We start from the raw sequence: 19,854 nt of genomic DNA, 5'->3' as shown, positions 1-19,854 counted from the left end.
TTACTGATTCTAGGACAACAAACCCCAAAACAAGTCCCCACTCACCTAGGGCTTATAATAATAATAATAATAAAAACGTTACTTTAAAGCGCTTACCACCGAAGTCTCTTAAGCGATATAGCACACAAAATAAACAATTACATATTAAACAAAACAAAAAACTACAAATAAACCTACAAATTACAATACATATGGAATACACATCAAAGTGAACAGAGTAATTAATCATTGAATGCAATTTTGAATGAATGTGTCTTAAGACTAATAATTTTGAATAGGTTAAAGGTTGGCAGTTTTTGACATTTAAAGGTACCGGTAGTCTGTTCCAAAGTTCAGCAGAAGCTTTGCAAAAAGAGCGATTACCCCTCTGACAACTAGTTCCAATCCTCCCACCTCTTCCCCTCCCTCCCCAACACCACAATCCCCTAATTAAGGTAGTGAGGTAGTTGTCTGAAAGAAATTGGAGTGACCGTTGATAGGGGCAGTTGTCAAGCAAGTGCTTATTATCCTAGGCGGAATTTTTTTCTAAAATGTTGTTTCAAGGGTAGTTTTCTGAGAGGTACATGTAATTACCCTAGGGGTGAATTAGTCGGGGGCATACATGTAGTTGTCCTGGGGACGGGGTGTCCAGGGGCAATTGTATGAGAGGTAGTATTCCTAGGGGGAGGGGGGGGGGGGAGAATAGTTGGGGGATAGCCTAGATCATAGCATATTGAGATAGATAGTTGTGACACTGGCATCCATGCGTACACGATCAGGGTCATAGGTTAAATCCTGGAGCTCCAAATAGTCCTCTCCCACCTACAAGTTCCATGATAGGGAACTATTTGGAGCTTCATGAAATGCCGGACTAATCAGAAGCTATTTCCGGTGACGTAACTATCTGTCTCAAGCAGCTATGGTAACAGAGAGTAACAGAGAGATGTCCTGAAGCTGATGGTTGATATACAAAGAAAGCTGTGAATATGCAGCTTTTAAGATGAACCCAGATTAAATGTAACAACTTAACCCATTGCCTATGGGAGACATGTGACAACTAAAGTCTAAGCGATTAAGAGAATTCAGTAGTCAACGGCTTTAATATGAGGCCATCAGTCTGATACTGACACTGGGCAGGAATGCAATTGAAGTAGGTATCCTATAGAAGTAAAACTATTGACTACAGAAGCATGGTGGTCCCTATATCAATCACCTGGGAATTAGACAATTTAGTATCCATTGGCATACCAAAATAATAAGTCAGGGAATAGTTAAGTTTTCATATTACAAAATGTCACATCAAGTCAAGATTAAGAAGATGCATTCTAAAATTGTCTGAAGAGTTCGACCAACTGAAAATGCAACAGTGCATTGTTAAAAAAACAAGTATTACAAGATTACTCTAAATCTACATGTATGTGGACCCTATACAAGATTTTTGATGACAAAGTTATGAAAGTTTGCATGTTTATGAACATTAAAATTACATACAATTAAAGATATTTTCAGGAAGTTTAGTTACCTGAATGGAATGGATCAAATTGAAGTTGAAATACTTGATCTTGCACAGCTTCAAGAAGTTCAAGCTGCCTGTGGATTGGAAGAAAAAATTGTTATACTAATACTAGTCTTCTAAACAAAATTTGTTAACGTTGGAAGAACGTAGGAATAAACTTTGTTTTGATTTCGCCATCAAATTAGAAAAGCATGATTTGTGTTCGTTATGGCTACCAAGTCAAAGAATTGTTAAATTTAATTTACGAAATGTACAGAAATATTCTCAATTTATTTGTTAAACTAGTCGCTTTAATAACAGCTCTATTCCCTATTTTGTTCGTATCTTAAAGGGAAAGTCCACCCTGAAATTAAGTTAGTTTTAATAGGAGTAGAAAAATGAGAGAAACAAGTCAGTGAAAGTTTGAGCAAATTCCGATTAAAAATAAGGAAGTTAGGATTTTTGAAGTTGTGATCAATCAGACACAAATTGGCAACTCTATGACGTATCATGCGAGCTCAACTTCCATTTGCTCAGTACTAAAAAAATCTAAAATTTTCATTTTCCCTCAAGAAAAATTTCAACCATACATGCACCCTAAATATAATAATTGCAAATATGTTTCTATCCTCCCCCTGCAAGGAACAAATATATATTCCGTCATCAATAACGAAGAAAACATGATTTTATGGAATATTATGCACAAAGTAAATGAAGGAGAGCTCGTATAATAAGTCACAGAGTTGCCAATTTGTATTTGATTGATCACAACTTCAATAATTCATAACTTTCTTATTTTCATTCAGAATTTGCTCAAACTTTCACTCACCTGATTTTCTTATTATTCTGCCTCTATCGAAACAAACTTATTTTGGGGGTGGACTTTCCCTTTAAACGATTATTATTCCAAAAAGTAAGCTTCATGTATTTTTGTATATGTTTATGTTTAATGATGTTGCCTATTATGTGTATAAATGTGTCCAGTATTTTTATCCTTTTATATGTCATTAATTTTATTTTATGTCAACATGTATAATGCTCAGTGTATTTTAAATATCATGATGTTTTTACCTTGTACAAATGATCTGCAATTCAGCTTCGGCTGCCAGAACATCATACGAATAAACCCTTATTGAATTGAATTGAATAGACAGAATAGTCAATAGTGAACCTACTTTTAAGTTTAAACTTTAAGCACAGTGCAGTGTTGAAGGTTGTGATGATATCTTCTTATTTTCTCCTTGTTCTTCATCATCTTCTTCTGTCTTTGTTGTTCTCTTCCATCTTCTTTGTCCACCTCTGATCTTCTTCCTTCCTTCCCTTCTTCCATCACCATGCTGGCTGTGCACTCAGGTGGACGTATGGACCTTAACTAAAGCATACCTGCCAACATTTGAAAATGAGAATTAAGAATTTTTAGCGCGGTATGTCTTCGAAAATAAGAAATCTGTACACTTAACAGGCGTTCGCACATGCAGCGGCAGTGTATAACTGGCAATACGCGGTAAATCTGTGCAAAAAAAGCGAATTTAATCATGCAGCCCTTCAACGCACCCAATACGTGAACTCTAACATCACGTCAAAGGATAAAACAAGCTTAATTTGGCTTAAGCAACACCAACAAAAAAAACCAAAAAAAAATTTAAATTTTTTTTTTTTTTTTTTTTTTTTTAAATCAAAATTTTGAAAAAAAACGGAATATTCCGGATTTTGGGGTCCTAAAAATCCAGAAAATGGAATATTCCGGATTATTCGGAAGGGTTGGCAGGTACGCTGAATTCAATTCGGTGTAGCGATTGTCCAACACAGCTCAGTTACGGCAACATTTGACATGCATCGATCAAACTATACACAGTACATGTACGGTACGCCTCGCCATCGCTGCCCCACTCCACTGGCACCGACTCACCTCCGGTACCGCACTGCAGCGTGCGTTCACTCTGTATACCATAGTTCCGACACACTTCTTCCAAATACTGGATTAGACAATTGAAAAGTTAGTACGGTACGGTAAACTCCATGAATCCATCAAGCAAGCGTATTCCTTGGGATTGGAAGACATTATAAGTAAAACTGACAAACTTTTGCAAGTTTAGTAACTATTCACGATCACACGTCGAAGCTAACCCGTTCGCTCAAAATTTATCGCACGTGAAGCGTGCATGTTCTTGTACATCGCTTGTATGGGTGTGTGTGTGTGTGTACGTGTATGGAAAGTACATGCCAGGCCAGACGCTACACACACACACACACATAATGCTGATCTCTACGCTATCAGTGGCACAAATACGCTGCAAAACCGTCATTACAAGCCAAATGAGCTTCCGCAGCCATCAACACACACACAGTATACTATACGAGAGCTTTCACACAAATCGCGGCAAATGGTAATACAAGCCCAATTTGGCTTAAATTTCCAAAATGCGGAATCTCCCGCATTTTAAGGTCCTAAAATTCCAGAAATGCGGAATATCCCGGAAAATGCGGGAGGGTTGGCAGGTATGCTAAAGGCTGAAGCCAGACACAGTCTCAGTGGAGCATATATGATATTAGACCGAAAGCTTCAGTCTCTATATCGTCGGTTGTTCCACTGAGACTACGTCTGGCTCCACTAGACCTCCGGATATACAGACTGAACGATCGCCTATGCCATTGTATGTTGAAGATATCACGGCTAGATTTTAGCCGTTAGGCCCCTCCCACAAACATGACAAACTTGAGGAGAAATACGTCATTTATCTTCAATTGCAGTAATTTTCTAGGCAATTGTCAGTCCCTAAAAGTTCCCTTTTTACCCCCCTTCCCCACGAAATAGAAATATAAAAGAAATAAAAGGACTCACCGAGCTTTTGGCTGCTTCTCGATGACCCACGTCAAGCATTCTGACAGACGGAAATCAAAATGCCGGCTAATGAATATTCAAATACGATAATGGGGATGGTTGACCTCGCCTCGGCTAGCTCCTCTGCGTGGCACATCGAGAATAGCGCGCGCAAGTGAAGCAGACAACACGAGAACTCAAACGATGCGAGATGTACATGTACGAGCACGTACGAGCACGTACGCGCACGTCTATGAATGAGGTCAATGGGGTGGAGACTAAAAAACTTTGTCATGAATATTCATTACTTTGATTCAAGATGGCTGACGTCTGAAGACAGTCAAGTGGAAGAGATAATAACACTTTTTTGAAGAAGATTTCATATGCAGAGGTCCAAAGTACACATTTTCTTAATGTTTATCATGTGTGGTTTAATTCTAAATGTCAATTTTATATGATAGTGCATGCGATTATAACAAAAAAAAGGATTTAACTTAGCGTCAGGGCAGTATCGTCTTATCGTATACCCGTAGAGTGTATCTTCAAGGTACGATCGATGGCATAGGCGATCGTTCAGTCTGTATATCCGGAGGTCTAGTGGAGCCAGACGTAGTCTCAGTGGAACAACCGACGATATAGAGACTGAAGCTTTCGGTCTAATATGATATAGATCTAGACTGATTAGACTCCCCGAAAAAAAAAAAGACTGAATTTTCTGTCTAGTAGTACAGGCTACAATGTACATGTAAGTCTACAGTATGACTTACTCCAGGGAGTTCTGAAAGGCGTCGGCGTCAGAGCTCCCTGGATCAATGCTACCCACCCGTGTCCGGCATCAACTGATTTGAAATCAGAAATGGACCCGGCGTATCAATCATATTAGATCTAACTGTTAGATCTACCCTTACAAAAAAAATCTCTATGGTACACCATACAAACACCATAGCAAATCTACCATAGATTACCATACAAACACCATAGCAAATCTACCATAGATCTACCATTCATTTACCATAGAACTAATTAAAATAATTGGGACAAATTTATTCATTTATTCAAATTAGGCCACACCTACATATTCTACCATAGAGCCACCATTCATATACCATAGAGCCACCATAGAGTCATCATTCATCTACCATAGAGCCACCATTAATCTACCATAGAACCACCATTCATCTACCACAGAGCCACCATTCATCTACCATAGAGCCACCATTCATCTACCATAGAGCCATCATTCATCTACCATAGAGCCACCATTCATCTACCATATAGCCACCATTCATCTACCATAGAGCCACCATTCATCTACCATAGAGCCACCATTTATCTACCATAGAGCCACCATTCATCTACCATAGAGTCACCACTCATCTACCACAGAGCCACCACTCATCTACCACAGAGCCACCATTCATCTACCATGGAGCCACCATTCATCTACCATAGAACCACCATTCATCTACCATAGAGCCACCATTCATCTACCATAGAGCCACCATTCATCTACCATAGAGCCACCATTCATCTACCATAGAGTCACCACTCATCTACCATAGAGCCACCATTCATCTACCATAGAGCCACCATTCATCTACCATAGAGCCACCATTCATCTACCATAGAGCCACCATTCATCTACCATAGAGTCACCATTCATCTACCATAGAGCCACCATTTATCTACCATAGAGCCACCATTCATCTACCATAGAGCCACCATTCATCTACCATAGAGCCACCATTCATCTACCATTCACTACCATTCAAAATATGCAACAAAATGTTACGCTTAATTGCAGCATTTTGAAATGGTATATTCAGAATGGTAGTTTGGATCTTGATCTACGGTTAGCAGAATGGTGGCTGTAGTGCGTTCTATAGTACACAGAATGGGGACTATAATATATTGAATTTTTGAGAAATCTAAACTTAAATGTTAACTTACAATACACACATGACGCTTATTAAAAATTGAATTGAATGAAAGTGGCAGGATGTATTTGGTTTATATCAAAAGTTGTATGCATGTACATATGCTAAAAACTAAAATAAAAGGCAAGTAAAAAATATATCACATAAACATGTACACTACAAACTAAAATGAAAGGCAAGTTCGTAATTGCAACACATATTACTTGGACTTACTGTACTAAGATGTAATAAATACCCACATATATATCACCCTAGTTCCTCTAAATAATCGGCAAGTTAAAAAGAAACAACTAAAATGTCATACACAGTGTGTACGTAAACATGACTAAAATGAAAGGCAAGTTAAAAATATATAAACATGTACAATAAAAACTAAGGCACTGAGTTGCAGCACAGGATTGTTCTAAAACATTGTATAAACATGTACAATAAAAACTCAAATGAAAGGCAAGTTCATAATTGCAACACATATTACTTGGACTTATTCTACTAAGGTGTAATAAATACCCACATATATATCACCCTAGTTCCTCTAAATAACTAAAATGTCATATATAGTGTGTATGTAAACATGACTAAAATGAAAGGCAAGTTAAAAATATATAAACATGTACAATAAAAACTAAGGCACTGAGTTGCAGCACAGAAATGTTCTAAAACATTGTATAAACATGTACAATGAAGTTCAAGTCAAAGAGGTTGTATGTGAGTTCGAAGAGGAGCAGAAAAGACAAGCCTTGCTGCTCAGTTTTGGAGTCTCTGAAGGCGATCAAGGTCCCTCTGGCTGAGAACACTGAAGACCCAACCCTTTCTATACTCAAATTGTTTACACGATTTTGATAGACCCTCTGTGTTAAACAATCTCCCCTGTATCGATTGGTATCACTACCCCCACCCCATGATTCGATGTGTAACCTCGTCTATGCCATGTTCCATCGTAGGGCACTGCCACGTCTACATAATCATTTTACCTGATGGTCAGATCCTTTTCCATGGCCCTTTGACGTAGGCATGCTGCCACCTTCTTCTTCTGATCCTTACTGGTCTGCACAAAAAAAAAAAGAGTTTGTAATAAATAACAAGTAAATTTCAAGTTCCCTCAGGCCCCTTACTTATTAGACCCTATTACAAATATTTAGATTTTATTAATCTTCATCCCTTGATTTGACAAGAAGGGATATTGATGTACATGTATTATACTGTCTATCGACCATAACTAAGAAATAAAAATATGTTTGGATTAAATGTACGTACAGATAAGATAATGTAATGAAGAAAACACAAGGCTGGTGACTAACCTCTTGGGATAAGGAAGATAAAGTGGCTATGTGCCTGTTGTAGCTAGGGGCTTCGACTAGTAGGGCTGTTCCGAGGATGGTCAGCAAGTCGCACAAGCTATCCCGTGCCAAACTAACCTCCGTTGCTGCCAGAGTAGCTCTGCGGTTTATTTCTGCAGACTTTCCACGTCCTTCGCATTCATTTTCTGATGAAGAGAATGTCCTCTCCTTCTTGCAAATGAAGCAACCAAGGACCATGGCGCAGTTCAACCCATTCCTCTTTGACAAATTCTCCAGAGGAATGAGATGCCCTGTAAAAGATATCCAAAACACTTTATGGAACAGGGAAAATATTTTGAAAAGCACAATCCCCAAATAATAACAAAGTGCTAGTTATGACATACATGTAGTATATTACACAAATACACATTTTCACAGATTTCACGACAATTCCGATGCCCCCACTTCGATTCACCATAGAGTAAAGGAGCGGTTTTTCGGCCACTTAAGACAAAATCCTATTTTTTGGACTCTTTACTTCCTATTTATTATCATTTCTTGTTCAAATCATGAAGCAAATACTATTATTATTTAAACAAAGAAAGAATCCCAGAAAAAAAATCATGAATTGCTATGACAACATTCATTTCCATTTTCACTGTTTCGGAGGTAGATTTCGGCCTAGCGAGGCAGTTTTCGGCCGCATGTACAAAGTCAATAGGAAGCAAGCAAGCGCGCCATGCGTTTCTCCACTGATCTATAGCACTAGCGGCCGGAGCAGGTATCCCAAGCCGGAGCTTCGCGTGCCGAAAACTACCTCTGCGGTGATCAGAAATTGGAATCTGAATTAGACAGAGATATCGTGTGTGCGCTGCGGTATCCGGCTGCATTGATTAAATACATGCGATGAGATACTTTTGAGCTTGCGACTCACACAAAATCGAACTCTAAATCTGAAAAATACTTGAAATAAAGCTCATTTTAGGGTACCCATATTCCTTACACGCGTAAGATACTTTTAATTTTTCAGATTCGGGGAGCGGGACCGCCGATTACATCGCTAAAATGTGATATTTTAGAATATATTTTCCATTGCAAATGTGGTTCTTCAGTGACTCTAGCATGGTATGGTATGTGTGGGATATATGATATATGCTAGCTGTTATGCGATGGATTTTAAAGGGATTTTACCATGACCATGCATCCAACGGATCGGCCGAAAACTGGTGATGGTCGATTACCCCCTCCTTTAGTCTTTACTCTATTCTTAATCATTTGATTTGGCTTTTTGAGTCATTCACCCCTTGAGCATGCAATACAATCTCAAAGTAACAGGTTGCAAACTAAAAATATTGTTTGATAGTAAGTACATACCTCCCAGACACACGTGAGCCTTTTGCAAAGCAGCTGCAAGTTGTGGGCCACTAATGACGCGGATCTTCACATGTGGGACCAGGGCCAAAAATAGGGCTGTCCAAACACTTATTCAGGGAAAGCTTCCTCGATCTCTGAATTAGCTGTTAGTTCTTCTGGCACCTCTCCAGCATTCGTGTTACTCTTCTGTAATATCTGGTATTGATCTCCTTTGAACACCTTCCTCTTCCTCACATATTTTGGAGTTTTGCGAAGCATTTTCAGTGAGTAGAAATTGGAGACCAACGGCTAGAAGAGTTATTCAAATCTTGGGCACAAGGTGGCAGCAAACAGCCCTTGTTATCTACTTTCTGCTGATATACATTACTTGTTACAATTTGGTTTAGAATTTTTTATTTAATGATTTTTTTTAATTGATTGAGACTAATTGAGCGCAAACAGAGGCAGTGGAGCGACTTCCAAAGTGGGGAGGGGGGGGCCGGGGGGGCACCAACAAAAAGGGCACTTTCTGGAGAAAATGAATAGGGCACCTACAAAGGGAAATCTCAAAGCGAAAATATATATTTAAAAAAAAAAAAATTGTATATACCCCCTATATTGTGATTACATTATCAGGGATGATTTCAATATTTGTTTTATCTTTATAAATAAGATTTGTGAGGTCGCAGTGCGAAAAAATTACATCAATTATAAAGAAGAAAAACCCAATCCTGATGGGTTTATTACATTATCATAACAGAAGACTGAAAAGACCTTTGATAAGTACCATAATTATAACATCTAGAAATGCGAGTGTGCTTTGGGTGATATTGCTCTTAGTAGCTGGAAATTAGGGGCACGTGATGAGAGGAAAAGGGGACACTTATCGAAAAGGGTGACACTTATTAGAAAAAAAAAGGAGCACATGTCAAATTACAACGGGTAATTATCAGAAGGTGAAAATGGGGCACGTATCATTGTTAAAGGGTAATTATCTGAGGTGAAAAGAAAAGGGGCACTTATGAGAATGAAAATCTAGGGGCACTAATAATAAGGGGAAATGTTCATTTGTTGTACGAAAAGGGGCACCGATCAGTTTTTAATAGGGGCATTTAATACGAGGGGAAGGGGGGATTTATGAGAAGGGGAAGTGCAGGCTATTATTAAAAAGAAAAGAGGCACATGTCAAGATAAACGGGGCACTTATGAGAGATGAAAAGGGGGTAATCATGGGAAGAGGATGGGGCACTTAAAAGAAGGAAAAAGAGCATTTATTAGGAAGGGAAGGGGGCATTTATGATAAAGGGAAGGGGCTCTCTTTTAAATGGGGCAAAATAAAAGGGGCAGTTATTGAAGATGAAAAGAGCACTTATCAGGAGGAAAAGGGACACTTGTCAAAATAAAACGAGTACCTCTCATAATTTAATAGGGTCATTTACTAGAGATGGAACGGGACTATGAGAATGAAGAGGGACTTAAGAATGAAAAGTAACTGTTTTCATAGATGAAAAGGGGGCATTTATGATAAAGGGAAGGGGCTCTCTTTTAAATGGGGGCACTTGTTAGAAAGGAAAGGGGGCACATGTGAAAATATAAGGTGCGCTTATCCAAGTTAAACAAGGGGTAGTTATTAAAAGGGGAAAGGCCCCTCTCAGATTTGAATAGGAAATTATCAGAGGTGAATGGGGCACTTATCAAAAGTGAAAAGGGGCACTTCTCGTATCTGAAAAGGGGCACTTACTAGAGATGGAAAAAGGGCACTTATGAGAATGGAAAATGGACACTTATTGCAAAGGAAAACCGGAACTTATCGAAGGTAAAGGGGCACTTTAAAAAAAAATAATAGGGGCACTTTTTAAAGTAAAGGGGCCCTTTTTATGTAAAAAGTGTCACGTTAGAGCCACCATGGAGTCACTAACCACTAGAAATATATCATAAAGTCATCATCCACCATAGAGCTACTGCTAAAATATCTTACACCACAGGGATATACCATTCAACAGAAATACCATAGAAATATATTCTACCATACAACATACCGTAGAAATACCATACACCATACAGCCACCATAGAGCTACCATAGATCTACCATTCACTTTAGAGCCACCATAGAGTCACATAACCACCATAGATATACCATAAAGTCATCATCCACCATAGAGCTACCACTGAAATGTCCTCCACCATAGGGATACCATTCAACAGAAATACCATAGAAATATATTCTACCATATAACATACCGTAGAAATACCATATACCATACAGCCACCATAGAGCTACCATAGATCTACCATTCACTTTAGAGCCACCATAGAGTCACATAACCACCATAGATATACCATAAAGTCGTCATCTACCATAGAGCTACCACTGAAATATCCTCCACCATAGGGATACCATTCAACAGAAATACCATAGAAATATATTCTACCATAAAACATACCGTAGAAATACCATACACCATAGGACGGCATCAATGATATACCATTGACCATAGAACTCCACCATTCAGCAATTTATTGTGTGGTATACCATAGAAATATATTCTACCATATAATATATCATAGAAATACCATTCACCATAGAGCCGTACCATAGGAATATCATAGATTTTTTTTGTAAGGGTAAGTATTCTAATCATTAATTTAGGATCTAGATCTAGATCTAGAGTCTAGATCTAAATAAGCATAAAGCAAGCTATCGTAAGTCAAATAAGCTTTATTTATGTTAGACTATTTTAAATTTTATTATTGTACTTTTGTAGGCCTAATATTGCAGCAATTCCTTTGATTGGTATTCAAGGTACAGGCACCAACGACAACGGAAAGAAGAAGCCCAGCACGGGGCCGGAGATAGGGTCTACGAATATGCCAGGACGTCCACGGGGAGGCAGCGGCGCGGTAGAGGGTGTCGCGTCGTTGTTGTTACTGTACAGTTGATGGGGAGAATCTCCAAAAGAAATCGGGAATGAGACGCTTTACTCACATCTTGGTCTTTCTTCTGGATACAAATCAACAACTAGATCACCAAGGGTAGTCTCCAAAAGTACTGCCATTTTCCCATCAAATTAGAAGGATTTTATGAGCTAAGAATAGGATTGATTGCAGGTTTCAGAGCACAGCGACCAGCGCAATTATATTTTTTCTACAGGATGCTATGGTGTGAGCTAGCTATGGACTAGACGTCAGATCGACGTCGCACCCCTCACGCGGCGGTAGATTATCCTATGAATAAAAAATAACCACAAAAAGTGAGCCCACGCATATTTCCGATTAGGCGCACCAGAAGCAGTTTGGGATGGGGGGGGGGGGGGGGGGGGGGGGGACATTCAAGGGGGCTCACCTTCCAGGGGCAGTGGCGTAATGAGCAAAAAAAAGTTTGGATTCTTACACGTTACATGCAGGTCACACAGGGGGGGGGGGGGGGGCAAACATTCCAGGGGGCTCACCTTCCAGGGGCAGTGGCGTAATGAGAAAAAACGTTTGGATGCTTACAAGTTACATGCAGGCCCCACGTAACGATCAGGTAGAGCGCAAATTGGCGTGGGGTCAAGGGGCTGAGCCCTGGAAGCTCAGGGTTTATAGGCATTAAATTACATTGAATTACAGAATGTTACAGGGAACATTCAAGGGGGCTCACCTTCCAGGGGCAGTGGCGTAATGAGCAAAAAAAGTTTGGATTCTTACACGTTACATGCAGGTCACACAGGGGGGGGGGGGGGGCAAACATTCCAGGGGGCTCACCTTCCAGGGGCAGTGGCGTAATGAGAAAAAACGTTTGGATGCTTACAAGTTACATGCAGGCCCCACGTAACGATCAGGTAGAGCGCAAATTGGCGTGGGGTCAAGGGGCTGAGCCCTGGAAGCTCAGGGTTTATAGGCATTAAATTACATTAAATTACAGAATGTTACAGGGAACATTCAAGGGGGCTCACCTTCCAGGGGCAGTGGCGTAATGAGCAAAAAAAGTTTGGATTCTTACACGTTACATGCAGGTCACACAGGGGGGGGGGGGGGGCAAACATTCCAGGGGGCTCACCTTCCAGGGGCAGTGGCGTAATGAGAAAAAACGTTTTGATGCTTACACGTTACATGCAGGCCCCACGTAACGATCAGGAAGAGCGCAAATTGGCGTGGGGTCAAGGGGTTGAGCCCTTGAAGCTCAGGGTTTATAGGCATTAAATTACAGTCAGATATATTTAGATACCTGACACTGGCAGGTCACTCATTGGCGGGGAGTCCAGGGGGCAGCGCCCCCGGTAGCTCAGAGGTTTTAGATATTTAACTACGGTCAGATGAGCATCCAGGGGCCCGCCTTAGGGCCCTTGGTGGGGTCCAGGGGGCAGAGCCCCCGGAAGCTCGGGGGTTTTAGGTATTTAATTACGGTCAGATGAACATCCAGGGGACCGCCTCAGGGCCCTTGGCAGACTTTTATTTTTTTCTCTCTCTGTAACATACTTTTTCAAAAAGTGAGGGGGGCTCGAGGCCCCGAGCCCAGCCGTTCTGCATGAAGACAATGAAGTCTTCTTAATAAGCATATTTTTCGCCCGACTGTAAATCAGAAGATTGTCTGGTTGGGTAGTTATGAATGTCTCTATTTAGAGTAAAATCGTTACAAAATGATAAATGCAGTTCTTTTTTATTAAGTCGGTACATGAACACTGCAATTTGCATGAAATGAATATCAGTAACTTTCAAAGTTCTTAATCTGAAAAATAATAGGTCAGTGTTATAAGTACCCAGAGCCACTACAAAGTCGCATGGCTCTCTTTTGCAACCTTAAGATACCATCAGTGTTTACTTTATTAATGGCCCATACAATGTTACAGTAAGAAATACGTGAATGAATGAAAGATTTGTAATAATGAACAAAATACTAAGTGGGAAAAAAGCTTTAACTTGTACATAACACCAATATAACGAGACAAAACTCGAGAAAGATCACGTAGGCCTACGTGTTCATCAAGCGCGTAGCCAGGATTTCATTTAAGGGGGGGGGGCGGCAGTGAGCACGCGTAGCGCGCTCCCTAGGGGAGTGGGTGCAAGGAGGGGGGGGGGGAGTTTCCCCCTCCCTCGCTAAGCGCGAAAGCTTTGACGTTTCATCAAATTATTAGTGAAAGAAGACGATTCGTTCGACTCTTAATCCTTATCTATAGTCAGTTTCTTTTGAAGAAGATTAGAGAAAGAAGACGATTCGTTGGACCGTTCTCGGCTCTTAATCCTTATCTAAATTCAGTTTCTTTTGACGTTTCATTAAAGAAAGAAGACGATTCGTTGTACCGTCCTCGACTCTTAATCCTTGTTTGGATCAGGTTCCCCTTCCTCCGCGTGTAGCGCGGTAGCTCTGACGTTTCATTAGATAATTAAAGAAAGAAGACGATTCGTTGTACCATTCTCGATCGACTCTTAATCCTTGTCTGAATTCAGTTCCCCCCCCCCCCACCCCTCCCGCGCGAAGCTCTGAAGCTTTGACGTTTCATAAATTATTAGAGAAAGAAGACGATTCGTTGTACCGTCCTCGCCGACTCTTAATCCTCATCTGAATTCAGTTCCCCCCCCCCCTTCTCCCGCGCGAAACGCGGAAGCTTTGACCTTTCATTAAATTATTAGAGAAAGAAGACGATTCGTTGTACCGTTCTCGACTCTTTATCCTTTTTCTTCCTACGTCCTCTTCCTTTTTTTTCTCTCTCTTTTTTTTTTTGGGGGGGGGGGGCATATGGAAACGTTGTATCATCCGCTCAATCTGACTTGCGTGCATAGAACAAATAAGCATTTTTCCATGAAAAGGTGAAGTTTTCTAAAATGTGCGTTTCTTTCGAGCATTGGGGCGCCCGGGAATCACTCGGGTTTCATTTCATAAAGTATAATATAAAAAGACCATATGCAAATTTTCTGTACTTTTGTCGGAAAAAAATAGATTTATCCAGCACAATGTCGTCTCTTTTTGCGTTGGAGAAGAGCAAAAATCGAGTTTCAGTCATACTTTGGCCGCTCTCGCAAGCTCTCACTCGTTTCACTGTGGTCAAGCGACTTTGAGGCAAGCGGTTAATGAAAATACTAATCGTTAGCTTTCTTCTGGTATTAAACTTGTTTTGATTGATTGTATAATTTTGTCGGAATAAAGGAAACAAAAAGGCTTGACCAATAACTTATCAGCGTCTGAATTGACCTTTTGACCTTGAATTTCCTGATGCAAGCTCACATAAACAGGTTCTAATGACATCATCTTCGCTCAATCGGTGTCTTTTATCGTAAAATGCTACACTTTCACAATGTTTATACATCTTTTTTAATTATTAGTAAGATATTACATATTTTGTCTGATATCACTGAAGTTTTGGGTTCTATTTAAAGGTACTATGCCCCATTTGCAGGCCAAACAAATTAAGAAGTTAAATTCCAACTGCATTTGAAAGATAATACTAATTTAGAACTACCCTAAAAAGGGTGGGGCTTGAAAATGTCTTCAAGTGGGAAAATAACGACTATTAGTTGTCAAATCGACTTTAGGGCTATAGAGCCCAAAAGTAATAGTCTTGATTTTCAGACAATTGTACCGAATGGTCATATATTTTATTCTGCGCAAAGATTCAATCAGTTTAATCTTGGCCATCACAAGAAGTGGGTTATTGATGTAGACAGATGCTCATGTACCCTTTACAACTCTTTTCATGTATGTTATTACCAAAGAAGAAAAAAAGCCAGTCAGTCACTCAATAGTGTCTGACAGTGAAGTCTAGCAAGTAAACGGGTTTCCTTGCATAATTTGAATATGAGGACACTGCTAACGTTTAAATTTCAGAGATAGTACATACATGACATATTCATAATTCCTGCAAATTTCTACAGAATTTGAGGTTGGTTGCAAAAGGGACATAGTACCTTTAATGAATAATTTTAAAATAAGAGCTATTTTACTGTTTTAATTTACTGGATCGTACCATTAAAGTCGCAGGGTAGAAAGATGCATTTTCCAACCGCGCCAAAGGGTTCGTGTTAGTGGCGTACCTGGGGTACTCCGTCAGGGGGGGGGGGGGGGCAAGCGACCGAAACAAACAAAAAAAGGCGATGCTAATTTTCACTTCTGGCGAGCGAGCGAGCAAAAAAAAATCTTTAAGTAACGTTTGGTATATAAACTGGTATTGTTGCAAGTTGGGGGTGGGAACATTCACTTGTTAGCGACGTTAATTTCATTTTTTTGCAAACGAGTGTAGCGAGCAAGAAAAAAAATCACTTCTTTTTTAATAATTGGCACTTAAACTTGGTTCAATAATTGTCCCATGCAGGGCGCGGGAACAATATTGTGTTTAGGGTGATTTCATACCAATTTTAGCTAGCGAGCGAAAATACATCTTTCTCTCAATGAATTGCTATATAAAATTTGTTTCATTGTTGCAGGTAGGGGGCGGGCACAATCGTGTTTAAGGCAATGTCAATCCCATTTTGGCGGGCAGGCAACCCCCTACATTTATCTTTTTAATGATATTGTAGCAGGTTAGTGGTGGGCACATAATTCCACGAGCTAGCGAGCGTAGCGAGCGAAAAAAAAACAAACTTCTCTTTTATAGGGAAAATATGGTACATAAAACTTGGGTTCATTGTTCCATGTCAGGGACGTGATTATTGAAAGCGGTGTTATTTCTATTTTGGCGAGCGAGCAAAAAAAATCACTTCTCTTTTATAGGGAAAATATGGTATATAAACTTGGGTTCATTGTTCCATGTCAGGGACGTGATTATTAAAAGCGGTGTTATTTCTATTTTGGCGAGCGAGCGTAGCGAGCGAGCAAAATTTTTGTAATGACAATTGGTTCATAAATTTCAGATTTTTTTGTTGCAGGGCAGGGCTTACACAATCATGTCTAAGGTGATGTTAATTCCGTTTTGGCGAGCACGAGCACACCAAAACTTCATTGAATAACGTTTGGTACATAATTATTAACTGGTTGTTGCAGGTTGGGGCCCGTCGGGGCAGGCATAATTGTATTCTAGGCAATACTAATCCTTTTCTTTTTTCAGGGGAACGAGCAAGTGAAAACATTTTATACAAAATAGGCTAGCAAGCAGTTCGCGCCAGCGAAGAGTTTCGAATTTGTTATTTCACTTATATTTTCCTATTTTCATTTGTTTTAATTTTTCAGGGCCGTATGCGGAATATTTTTCTGGTGGGGGAGGGGGAAAGATGCGTTAAAAGTTTTCGAAGAATCTCAAAAGCAAAAGGAGTAAAGGGAGTTTGAGCGACCGAACTGGTCATGAGGGTACTTTTGCATTTTCAAAAGTAGAATTGAAGGATTTGGTATAGGCCTACACTACATTTTCAGGAAAAAAACTGTACGTTTTCAAAATATCAGGGGTCAACTGTCCCCCCCCCCCCCCTGGTGCGTACGGCCATGGTCTTTTTTTAAAAAAAAATCCCCATTTTTATTCCTTTCCTTTTCTTTTCCCTTTTTTTTCCTTTTCTCTTCTTCTTCCTTTTTTCTTTCATTTTTTTCCTTTTTTCTCTTTCTTTGCTTTTTTCTTCCCTTTTCCTTTTTTCTTTTTCTTTCCTTTCCTTTCTTTTCTTTTTTTCCCCTGGAGCCCGTCTGGGGGGGGGGGCACTCTGCCCCCCTGCCCCCCCCATAGGTACGCCAGTGGTTCGTGTTGTAAAGAATCCACTGCTTTCTGCTCCACCAAACGTCCACATGCGGAATCGTTTATCAACTAAATTATTCAAATGTATGGATGCTTCCTTCACAGGTGTTTGTGTTGTTGAAGCATTTCATTCACCTGCTATTATTCTTTGTACTCCAATTGTTAGAATACAAAATGCATTTTGTTTTTATAGTTTCATTCAATAAGTAAGTCAATAAAAGAGTATGTTCTGCACAATAAAAAACAATGTGTGTCCATATTGTACAATGTAATGTGTCCCCTCATTTTGTAATAGTTAATTTACCCATTTACATAATGGAACTACCTGCCCGGTGAAGCCAGTAGCCCGTAACCCCTGAGCACTCAACACCGTGTGGGAGTCAGTTTATGGTCAACTTCTTTTATGAGACAAATCAAAGCAAACGTTTCCATATGGGGGGGGGGGGGGCGGCGTTTGGGGGGGGGGGGGCGACCGCCCCACCGCCCCCCCCCCCCTGGCTACGCGCCTGGTGTTCATGCAAAGACAGGCACTCATCAATATAAATGCCTAGGAATTTGGTATTTTTCCTTTTCTTGAATGGAGATGCTATCTATCTTTTAACGGAACATTGGTTTGTTCAGTATGAGCACGACTTTTATTTTACCCAAATTCAACGATACTTTATTGCATTTAAACTCATGAGTTAGATAATTTTGGCAATTCAGCATTTAGTTGGTTGAACAAGATTATCTAGGTTTGAATGAGAGCAAAACAAATTAGCGTCATCAGCAAATAACATATTGTAGTAAGGAAGAGACATAAGAGATATCATTAACAAAATCATATAAGGAAGCGGGCCTAAAATAGAGCCCTGGGGCACACCATATATACGTAACTGATTACATGGTCGATTTGGCATCTGTTAATATATAATACAGTGTAAACAGAGTACATCACTGTACATGACATTAGACCAACATATTTCTTATATGATTTATTACCTTAATTCAAATGCAAGCTCGAAACTAAACTTTGTTAAAGATGAAATCCTAATCACCAGTACTGATATATATATATATGAGGCAAGAGCGCCTTTTCATTAGTTTGTTCACTTCACTTGGTCACAATCAATACTCAGTTTATTACCAGGTATCTTCTAGATTCTAGGTTATCTAGAACGTGACATTTTTTCCGTTCTGTGATATCCTGTTCAGTGGATGAGAATAATCATGTTGTTCAAAGTAAACTTTTTATAAAGTTTACATCAAACAAAACAAATAGAACAGAATCATGCACTGAACATACTTTAAAGACGGACAGACAGAGACTATAGCATTACCAATACGTTAACAGTTACATTAAACGTAATATACTCAGACATTGAATGGTTAATTATATAAGCAGGGGCGGTGATTTCTTTTCATGACCGGGAGGGGGTAACGAAATCCCCGGAGGTTCGGGCTCAGATTTGGTTTGGACGGGGGGGGGGGGGGGGGGGAGGACAAGTCCCCCCTCAATTTTTCGGAAAATTTGAAAAAGTGAAAAGAAACAAAATGTAAAGCAAATACTGACTAAGAATGCGACAAACTTTTAGGCTCTGGTGGGCATAAGAGTGCGGCGTTTAGACTAATACAAATGTAAAAATCTCCTCGCTTGGATGCTAACCTCCCTCATATAATATCCTTCAACATGTACAAGTAAATATTGTAGAAAATCTGTATTCCGTTGGTATCACGTAAGCACAGTTTACACTGTATGTTTACAAGATTAAGAGTTATAGAAATAGATCAGGGCTACAAAAATGAATATTCCACTTGCTGTCTTTACAACATAGTCTATATTATTTGCCAGGCTGATATTTGTCATTTGAACTCCAATATCGACATCAATATACACGTACTGTATATGAGAAAGGCCTTAGAGTGGGAAATAGAAATTCATCCATGCCTCAAGCCCCTAGTACTAAAATTTACCTAATAAACTGATATTTACAAGACAGCTCTTCGGACTGCACACTAATTACCGGCAAAGTAAAAGTGAAGTGTAAAAAGAGTTATATTGCTTGGTTTGATACTATAGTGTTGCTAAGGAGCGTAATTTTTTAATTCAACAAAACTTCAAAAACCTGTGAAGGGGTAGTCACTGTCATCACCTTCGCCCCTCTCGTTCACTATGCTCCCTCATCCCTCGCACTGGCGTACTGATGGCCCGCCACCCCTCACTTCGTGAACGGAGGAATACCATGCGTGTTCCCAAAATGTCCGGTAAAGGGGTACTTTCACGCACCAAAGTCCGGCTCGTAGTACACAAAAATCTGGCCGCATTGACTTTACACACCGAACTTAAGGGGGGGGGGGGTTCAAAAGGAGGGAACATGCATA

At 39.8% G+C, this 19,854-nt stretch overlaps 2 protein-coding genes across 2 annotated transcripts in view; both read right to left on the bottom strand.

Annotated features, from left to right (window-relative positions):
* The window catches only part of LOC582336 (peptidyl-prolyl cis-trans isomerase sig-7), a 33,186-nt gene extending 21,192 nt beyond the window's left edge, over positions 1–11,994 (bottom strand). Inside the window, exons 1-2 of the mRNA XM_030994529.1 lie at positions 11,850–11,994; positions 1,502–1,569 (exon numbers count right to left, since the gene is read on the bottom strand). Coding sequence (XP_030850389.1) covers positions 1,502–1,569; positions 11,850–11,919 — 138 coding nt within the window. The 5' untranslated portion in view covers positions 11,920–11,994. The remainder of the gene's footprint in view (positions 1–1,501; positions 1,570–11,849) is intronic.
* LOC105445509 lies at positions 6,277–9,283 on the bottom strand. The gene is made up of 3 exons (XM_030994530.1): positions 8,884–9,283; positions 7,531–7,820; positions 6,277–7,277 (listed from the first exon to the last, which is right to left on the bottom strand). Exons 2-3 carry the CDS (start codon positions 7,765–7,767, stop codon positions 7,200–7,202), a joined length of 315 nt encoding a protein of 104 aa, XP_030850390.1. The 5' UTR covers positions 7,768–7,820; positions 8,884–9,283; the 3' UTR covers positions 6,277–7,199.
* Positions 11,995–19,854: the final 7,860 nt, after the last annotated feature.

The sequence above is a fragment of the Strongylocentrotus purpuratus genome, unplaced genomic scaffold (assembly GCF_000002235.5).
Source record: "Strongylocentrotus purpuratus isolate Spur 01 unplaced genomic scaffold, Spur_5.0 spur5_scaffold_21, whole genome shotgun sequence".
Lineage (NCBI taxonomy): Eukaryota > Metazoa > Echinodermata > Echinoidea > Camarodonta > Strongylocentrotidae > Strongylocentrotus > Strongylocentrotus purpuratus.
The sequence above is the reverse complement of the archived record's forward strand: the minus strand, read 5'-3'. Positions and strand labels throughout refer to the sequence as shown.